We start from the raw sequence: 10,520 nt of genomic DNA on the forward strand, positions 1-10,520 counted from the left end.
TTTTCATATTTTTCCTAAAGTAATTAGAGTGAGATTTTTAAAGAAGCCTATAGTACTTTTGTATCCTTATACTTTTAATGAAGTTATATCCTATCGAACTCGTTCTGCTAACGACCCTCCACCATACAAGGGAGCGGTGGGTGAGATTGGACACCTAATGACGGTCATTTTATAGCTCATTCCCTTATATCCCTTATAGTATGGCTTCGTGAATAAGGTATACTAGCGATTCGACCGACTTATTCTTATACACATAGTAATAAAATATATATATATATATATATATATATATATATATATATATATATATATATAAGGTGTATTTTAAAACATTTCAAAATACAAGATTTTAACTTTTAATTAAATAAATTAAACTTTTTAATCTAATTAATTTTAGGCAAATTAAGATTTAATCTTTATCCTTTAATTAACTATTAATTAAATTAATTTAAATTATTTATAGAATAAATAATTATTTACTATTAAACAATTAATTAAATAATTTAAATTTAATCTTAATCCAAAACCCTATCTAAATTTCGAAAATTAGGATATGGGTTATCCAATTTTAGTTATTCTATTTTAAGGTTACACTACAAGAAAACATGAGGTTTTCCTACAGAAAATATCTACAGAAAATTTCAGTAGCTAATTACCTACGACATAGCTACAAAATAGCTACAGATGTTACTGCGTAGGTATTCTGTAGGTAACTAGCTACGGACTAGCGACAAAAGTAAATCCGTAGGTAAATAGCTACAAAATAGCTATGGATTAGTGATGGAACACACGAATGAAACTTGCATGTACCTTCTATCTAACCACCACATCCACAACTTACATAGTCTCCTGAGCGAGAATCAATAGCTTGACCTATTCGTCGATGGTGGTGCCTGAATCCGCACCTGTTCTTTCATCCTATGATAGACCTTCATTCCCAACTCTTTGACACACTTGTTCCTTGATAACTCATCCCATAACGTAGTATCTATCTCAACTACAGTAACAGACTTAATGATCATAACTAAATAACCTTTTGTTACAAAAAGGTACATAACGAACCAAACCTTTTCCTCTACGAGACAGACACTAATACGAAAGATACTCTTTATCTCTCTTATCCTTCTTGTGCTAACACCTTGATCCTCCATCCCTTTACCCTAGGAGGTCAACCTATAACCACATCACAATAGGTAGCAACTCCAACCATTGGTTGCTTAACCCCCAACGAAGGCTACAATCCTTTGGTCGATCACCTTGATCATCATCTTCTTAAATCATATGACTAAGGTTGGTTCTATATCGAACACGGTTCTTAGAACCTAATCCACTTATATAGTTCTACTCTATTCAGACTCGATCCTTTATGGCCACTTGGGGCAACACTTAAAGTCACTCTCCTAGACATCACCATACCACAGGTAATGACAAAAACAATACAAAACTAATTTATAGTGTTAGCCATACATCTACCTAACTACCAGTGGCTTACTAACTTTGTGACTTTTCTTGATCCAAGTGCGAGTCATGTGTTGCGGGTAGTATAGGCCTCTACTACCTTTCACACATACTCATACTTGTGCCAAGAATTGCCTCGTAGTTTCTAAGTTACTTCCAACACTACACACGATGACCACTAAACATATAGGTATGTGTACCAACGAGCACATACAATAATTTTTCCTTGACTCTACTAGGAGTTTGCATCTCTACCGATGCCCTACCCCATGAATATATGCCCTGTCAAGCACATACTATACGTCTTAGATTCTTCTTCTAGGACTCCCTCCAGTTCACCCTGTTATAAGCCGAGGAAGAATTTCTACCAATATTAACTAATTATTATATGAATACAGTTACATGCCGCTGAAATAAAATAGTCTGTCGACTGAAAGATCTGACACTACAACAGTTGTCGACTGAAAGATCCGACACTACAATGGTTGGACTCAAACGAGACCTGCGTAATAGCGCCAAATCAATCAATCTAAAACTATTTAATTTTGGGAGCATGTAACCTAACATATTTATCAAATAACTAATTAATATCAACATAGGTTTCAAGCTGCACATAATAAGCAAATTTCTAGGCTATAAGGCATCATAAGTATCATGCAAATTATAATATGTAATTCCTGAAAAATATCCCTAACTTATATACTAGCATGCATTTTTAATAGTTCATATATCAACAGACATAACAATTATGGATATTTTGGGAATCATTTTCCTTTCTGAGCTCTGGCTGACTGTACGCATCACATTCTTTCCTTTTGAATAAAGTTCTTTTTCTTTAAAAGATTTGTTAAGATATTCAGATACTTAGTTTGAGTCTGGAATCACACGAGTATTCATATATTTCATTTAAACCATGGCTCTGATACCAACTTGTTACGTCCCGATTTTACCATATTTTTTTCTTTTTTATTCATTCAATATTTCATTTAAATAATAGTATAATTAATTTATACGGAATACATAATGCATGTTTATAGTCGAGCCTTTCCCTTCTCACGATCCGAAGAAGTACTTGAAATCATTTGTAATCAACTGGGTAAACACGAAGCTTAGCGAGTTCCAAAAAATATCATATACCACAATCCATATATACATGCATACAAACAATGGATCACGACCTTTCGACGATCCACTAATTGGCTCACGAACTTTCACCGATCCACTAATGATATGTGTATCTAGACTTACGACCTACCTGTCATTTCGTCGTCAACACACAAATCTATAGGGTCCCTACATGTCGTCGTTCCGCCATCAAACCCTCACTTAACCATAATGAATAAGTCAAGTATAACAACATATAAGCTCATTGAAACTATACCATTGACTCTACTTCAAACACATAGAGACTATACCCTTGGCTCTACTGGTACAATAACATTTAAGCACATAGAGACTATACTTTTGGCTCTACTCTACCTGCTATTATATATATTGTAATAGATAATATAGTGAGATAACTCACCTGATTGAGTTGGAAGATCATTGGGAAGCTAGCTCATAGGCTAATGCTTTAGCTTATCCATTTTAAACAACATATGTAAGAATATTATTGTGCTTCAATATTCATTTGTATTTATACTATTTCTAAGATTCCTCAACAATCCCAATGAATACATCAAGATCTATAAAATAAGGAACAGCCAGGTAAGATCATGTTGGAGGTAAGATCCATTTGGTATACAGAGTATACTATTTGGAAAATCCATTTTCAACAACTCACCGAATCTAGTCTAGACATCATTCATGTAAGTAGATCAATCAATATTATGATTGGAATCACTGATAAATCTCATTTGTAGATTCATAATAACGACCATGAATATAAATATAAGTTACACTTAAAGCGTAGTAAGTGCAACTTAACTTACTAGAATTTCTAGCGAAAACTGGAAGTCGCAGACAGAATCTCGACCCAAAAGCTCCTTTTCATCGGGCTCCTAGATACCTCAGAGCCTCGCTAAAGTGGTTAGAAGCTTAGAAATAGTTGGACTCAAAGGGAGGAAATGGTTTATAGAGAAAGGGATTTGAATGGCGAGTGAAATGAAGCAAATTCGACATATATTTATAGAATTTCAGGGGGTACACTGCACAGCCAAATTAGGGTGCGCCGCGCCTAAGGTCAACATTGATCATTCCTTGTGCCGCCACGTGTTGTAATCTTGTTGGGCCACGTCGCCTGGTCGGTGGCTGCTCCAGCAATTCCGCATGTCACAATTTGATGGTGTCACGTGTGGACTTATTGTGGTGCCATGTCAGCATGTTGGTTGAAGAGTTCAGCCGTCTCTTTGCTACGTGGTGTACTCTGGTGCCGCCACGTCACCACCATCAAGCATTTTTCATGAATCTTTGAACAGTCATAAATTTCACATAAGAGCTCTATTTTCGACATTCTTTATATCCACACGAAGGTATTTCCGAGTATTACAACTTTCCTTTAGGTATCAATAGCTAATTCTCACTCTATTTTATATTCAAATTTAGACTAGTTTAGACTGTTAGAATTCTTGTGAAATTCATAACTTCTTCATACGAATTCTGTTCTCGATGTTCTCTATATCGATGATTTAATTTTTACGAGATCTTCAACCCTCGTTTACATTGCTTTCACTAAAAAGAAACCTATCACTTTTTATGACACACCTAGCTGTTTAGGGCTGAACGCGAAACTTAGAAAGTTATAACTTCCTCATACGAAATCAGATTTGGGTGTTCCTTATATCTACAAAATCGTATTGACGTCTATTACATGTCTATGATGACTATTTTGGCCGAAAACTAATATATTTATATTTTGAGTTTTATAAACAAACGGTTATTTTGAATTCTACTGTAAAGTGAAAGTGGAGTGTTACAACTCTCCCCCACTTACAAAGATTGTCCCCAAAATCCTACTCCTAGCACACCTAGATGTCATCTTACTAGAGTTATCGAGATCAACTTGTGATCTAGCTGACGTCGCCAAAATCTTGGCGAATCTCGAATGTCCAGGTGCCACGTGGCGCTTTGAGAGTTTCACGTCACCCTAGCTCGGTAAAGCCTCAGACTTTTGGAAGGTCATAACTTTCGCATACGAGCTCCGTGTTTGATGTTCTCTGTTTCCACCCGTAGCTATCGACGAGTACTACGACTTTCCTTTAGATTGTTTTGGCTAATTCAAACTTTATTTTTAACCCAATTTTTGCAAGTGGTGTACCCTAAATGATCTTTAAAAAATCACAAATCACTTGTACGAATACCATTTTCAGTTTTCTTCGTCTCACCGGTTTTGTATTAAGGAGTACTACGATTCTCGTTTATATTGTTTTGGCTAAAAATCAACCAATTTTCCTTTACCTTTTTACGACACACATTTCGGCGCACAGTTGATTTTAGAAAAATCATAACTTCATCATACGAAGTCAAATTTTTGTGTTCTTTATATTTCTGGAATCGCATCGACGTGAAATTTTGGAATATGTTATTATTTTTATAAAATAATACAACTTTTTATGTGCTTATTTTTTTTAGTTTTCGGACGATTCGACTAATTTTTCTTTTATATTTAAATGTATAATATTGTATCTTCATTATAAAATGATCAAACATTATACATTAGGTCGTTTCATTGATGTTCATTACGTTTGAGATTGACGACTGTTGACCAATGTTTGATGGTTGTCACATTCTCCCCCCGTTGAAAGAATTTCGTCCGAAAATCCAACCTATAGTTCCACTACAGAGGCACTATCGAATAGTTAGGGGTAAACTCATTACATCTGATTTATGTGTGGGTTTTCTATAGTTGCTTCGTGTATCTAGTCGTATACAATTCAAGGTTGATTAGGCGACAAGATTAAGGGTTCCAGTGAGAAAAATAGAACAAATATGAGAGAGAAAAACTAATATGGTAAATGAGTTGAGTGAATAAGAAGTAAAACATAAATGAGTGTGGGATGGGAAGGAGACGAGTTACATGGTTAACGGATGGGTGTGAGATGATACTCGGGAAAAAAAGTTGATATGCTGTGATATGCAGTGTTTTAAAAACCGGTTTTTTAGTTGAACCGGTATGATAGTCGGTTCCGGTTCAACCGCGTCGACCGCCGGGTCAATTGGTTTCTATAAATTTTATCATTTTTTTTCTATTTTCCTATACATACATATATAAATCATGAATTTGATATTTACAAGTTCAAACATTAAAAATATACATAAAAATAAATTGTAGATCAATTCAAAAACATTAAAATAACATATAACCATAAGTTTTAGTGTTTTACATCAATCCATATATATCAAAAAGAAAATAAAGTATAATACCGAAACAAAATATAGTTTTAGATGAAGTCAAACATATCAAAAAACTTTATAACATTTACCATATGTTTTTATTTAGAGAAAACTAAATAGATTTGAAAAAAATCACTAGTTTATTATGAAAATGGTTATTTTTCATGTGTTTTTATTTGGTTTAACCGGTTTATTTTGACCGGTTCAATCGCATTTTTCTAAAAACTGACCGGTTCAATCGAATTCTGAAATCTACGTAAAACCGAAGATAACTGAACCGTTCATTTTCCCGGTTCCCGATCCAACCGGCCGGTTCAAACTGGTTTTTAAAACATTGGTGATATACTGATATGGGAGGAAAACCATCTTCTCCACCCTCTAAGGGAATAGTGAAAGATTTTTATTTATTTATTTATTATTTGAAAGAGTTCTAAGGGAATAGTGGATTGACTTTTTTAATGAAAAATGCATTCATCTTAGTAAAATCATGTGTGTGTTCATATGTGCCTCGGAGGGAGATCAAGATTTTAAGATAAGAACACCAATAAATATCAATAAAAGTTTTGATTTTTGATAAATATATCGAAATAATTTCTGGATTTTATTGTATAAAAAGTTAAATTAATTAACATTTGACAGTGTAAAGCATCATATAGACATCGCTTGTTAGAATAGCTATTGCATTAGTAAAAAATGACGAGTTCATTATTGTTTCTCATATTATCTAGTTATTATACGTATAAAAATGTGAAGAACGAAATCTAAAAAACAAGCTAAAATGAACATAACCATAGCTAAAATACATATAGTAATGACAATTTTTAGAAAAAAGGTATAATTTTTTTAATAAAAGTATAAGTACCAATGGACAACTTTAGTATTTATTATTTTTAAACTTAATCAATAAATGCAATAATTGTTTTGAGAAGAATTTCACCTAAAAACAATGTATTTTCAATATAACGTGTACACACATCAATTCGAAATCATTATTTTAAGAAAATATAATATAAGTTCAATACCAATAAGAACGTATGATATAAATCCACACTACAAGGAACAGGGGCATCAGTGGGCACAAATATGTTGCTGATGGCTATTAGCGACCGAATCCATCCGTCGCTATACTAGCCTCGTTCAGAGGGATTTTTGTTCAAAAACTTCATATCATAAGTAAATTAAACTTAAAGTTCGTAGAAATTGCAACGAAGTAGTAACAGCTGTCTCATTTTTGTTACAAGTCTAATTAGGTAAAGAAAATGTCGCAAAAACTGCAATGATATATATATTTTAGCGAATGGATTCCGTCTAATTCCGCTCAGTTTCTCAACATTCTAGTAGTTTCGCACGTTTTCTTAATTTATTCATTATTTTAGAAAGAAACTATTAATTTGGAATCAGATAGACATAAATTTCATCCCAAATAGTGATCATTCTAATTAAAAATGTTTTAAGTTGTGAAAGAACAACATATTTTTTCAAGTCATGTGTTTCAAAGGTTAGAAAATTCGTCCACCAATCGATGGAGTCTCCATGCCAAGTCGTCTTGTAGACCCAACTCAAAAAGCTTGCAAATTTTAGAGACCATGACCAAGTCAACCAAACCCCTTCTTCTTCGATCCAACGTGTCCAAGATCTTACAAATACTTTGAATCTTTTCTTCTACTTTTTTCTTAACCCCTTTTACCCATTTCTTAAAATCTTGAAATTCTTTTCTTAATATATGCATCAAAATCCTAATCTTTTCACCACCATTTTTGTTGTTTACAACCCTCCAACATTTAGCTACAGATCGCACCAACATCATATTCATAGTCTTGATCATCATAATTCGAAAAAGAGGACCCAGAAATCAGCCATGGAAGAGATTGTTTCTTTGATCTTTCATGGGCGTAAGTTGGTTAAAGATCTTGAAGAAGCGCTGCCCAACATACCGAACCAACCCTACCTTCTTATCAGTTTATGTGATGAGATTAGTAGAGTTTTTGGTGATGCAAGGGAGCGGTTGAGTTTGGTTGTGCAGGAGTATGGCCACCATGAGCCACCACCAACAATGGAGGTTGGTGGTGGTAGTGGATCTGTGCCGGAATGGCTGAGGAGTTCGCATGCAACAGATATGGTGCTACCGGAGCAACTAGTTCAACGTCAGCACCATGGGTTGGAGGCCATTGCTAACCAAGAATTAGGTGGCGGAAATGTGGAGGCTCAGGGGACGGATGTAGGTCATTCTTCATTGCCCCGAACACGTAGAAGGTAAAGGGAAATTAAACTTTTATAAAATGCAATGTGGATGTTATTCAACTAGCTCTAATACAAATACTATGTTTTCTAAAAATATTCAAAAAAATGGGGTCTACATATACGATCGTGAATAACATTATATTTTCATCGTATATATGTAAATGCATGCAAACATAATAACAAGCTCTACATTACTTACAAACGGGGTTGCAAAGAGTAAGATACACATATACATGATTTTAAGATTGGAATAATTACTATTTTATGCGACAGAAAGTTACATGTTTTTATCCAAATATTCAATGAAATGTATTTTTTTTTCGTAATTTATATTGTCATGTTGCAATCTGTTACTAAAACATAATTTTTGTTGTTTAGTTGGTAAGCATATATATAACTTCATTGCATAAATCATTGAATCATTAACCCTTTAAGATTCAAAAATTTCATTGGAAAGCTGAGTAAGAAAATGATGAAAACTAAATTTTGTTGGAAGTTCATTGATACGTGTATCTTATGACATTGAAAAAACTTGACAGTTTTATGTTGAAGGACATGGTAGGTCTGATTTTGTTATGTGTGCATGCAGAAAACATGAAGCAGATAGACGTACATTCAGAATACCAGCTCCCAGGATGGGGAACACAGAAGTTCCACCAGAGGACGGCTACACTTGGAGAAAATATGGTCAAAAGGAAATTCTCGGGTCAAGGTTTCCAAGGTATAAAAGTCACGTATAACATGATATTTGAAATTTTATATATATCTAGTTTTTCATGAAAACGAATATATTAACCCTTTTTACTGTATAATTTCAGAAAACATCTCTCGAATTTTTTTTACACCTATTGAAAGTTTCTTGTTGCAAATCTTGAGATTTTTGGTACAATCTTGAAAGTCCAATGGTTTCCATGATTGCAACTAATTTTAAAATGACATGTCTATTAATTGGTTTGAATTCAAAGATTTTGTACATGAGATGGTCTTCTTGCCACGACATTTGTTTACTGTCCTTCTTTGAATATTCAAGCTTTCAAATATTTTTCATGGGCGTAGACTCGGTATTCTGGATGGATGGAACATTCGGATGAAATTTACAATTTCGGTCCTTGATATTTCAGGGGATATTACAGATGTACCCATCAAAAGTTATACAACTGTCCAGCCAAAAAACAAGTTCAAAAACTAGATAACGACCCCAATACATTTGAAGTGACGTACCGAGGTGACCATACATGTATCATGTCCTCCACTGCTCCGTCGATGCCGCCACTACCACCACCAGCAGCGGAGGCTATACCCATCCAATCTCTACCATCTCATCATGATTTGCCACCTTCTTCTTCACAGACCCCTCAATGGTTATCCATGGATATCAAACAGTCGGTGGGAGATCTTTACAGTATTACTCATCATCATGGCATGCAATCGTATAGGAATCAATCAGCTGATATTGGTGGCGAAGCTGCAGGTCCATCATCTCCGACGACTAGATATGTTGAGTATGGTACTGGAATGACAGATTTGGATTTGGTTGATACGATGTTTAACTCCGGGAGTAGCAGCAATAATAGTATGGAACTCATTTTTCCTCAAATGGAAGAAACAAAGGACGGCGGAGACAAGACAAATTAGACAGATTTATCTTCCAAAAATTGCACAAGAAAATCATCCAATTTTTGTAACGTTCCTTCGGTTACATCTAACAAATAAAGTGGCTCATCTTTAGTGCGGTTTTTACTTTTTAGTGGCTTCAATATAAGTTTTCTCTTTCATCCGTTTGTCATATTTAGTTTTATAAATTTCGATTCCATTTTTTATCCTTTTTATTGCAATTTTTTGTACAATTCGGTGGTTTAACGAGAAAGATTCATGGCTATATATATACTTTGTGATTTTTTTTTGGAATATATATATATATATATATATATATATATATATATATATATATATATATATATTATTCATCCGTCTTTAACTCTTTTTGATTTCCATATAACTTTATCAAAAATTTTCAACAACTCATTGAATTTTATAAAATTCAATAAGACATTAGAAAAACTATTTATAATATATTTTTTTTTTCTATTGAAGATTTCAAGTTCAATAGTTATTAAACTCCAAATCTATTGTTTTATTTAAGAATTTTGGATTTTGGATACTCTAATGAATCAGAATGCCATATTTAGAGATCTTATAATCTCATATAGAAAGGACACTTAATCTATATTCGAGTCGCCATATTTTTCTTGCTAATTAGGCCACCAACCACTAAGGGGTGTTTAGAGTGCTTATTTAAATAGACTTTTTTATTTCTTTTTATTTTATTTTATTAATTTTTTTTAGTGTAAAAGGGTAAATTGGTTGTGCGCCGGTGATGGGAGGAGAAAGAAAGCGGCTAGGATCCACATAAGATCAAAAGATAAAATAATATTTACATATAAAAATATTGGAGTAAATTACACTCTTGGTCCTTGTGATTTGTACGA

At 33.6% G+C, this 10,520-nt stretch overlaps 1 protein-coding gene across 1 annotated transcript; it reads left to right on the plus strand.

Annotated features, from left to right (window-relative positions):
- The first annotated feature begins 7,500 nt into the window (after nucleotides 1-7,500).
- WRKY55 (WRKY DNA-binding protein 55) lies at nucleotides 7,501-9,870 on the plus strand. The gene is made up of 3 exons (XM_079076243.1): nucleotides 7,501-8,043; nucleotides 8,621-8,752; nucleotides 9,153-9,870. The coding sequence occupies exons 1-3, from the start codon at nucleotides 7,514-7,516 to the stop codon at nucleotides 9,664-9,666; spliced, it is 1,176 nt and encodes a 391-aa protein (XP_078932369.1). The 5' UTR covers nucleotides 7,501-7,513; the 3' UTR covers nucleotides 9,667-9,870.
- Nucleotides 9,871-10,520: the final 650 nt, after the last annotated feature.

The sequence above is a fragment of the Lactuca virosa genome, chromosome 2 (assembly GCF_052849685.1).
Source record: "Lactuca virosa cultivar CGN04683 chromosome 2, Lactuca_virosa_CGN04683_v6, whole genome shotgun sequence".
NCBI classification, from domain to species: domain Eukaryota; kingdom Viridiplantae; phylum Streptophyta; class Magnoliopsida; order Asterales; family Asteraceae; genus Lactuca; species Lactuca virosa.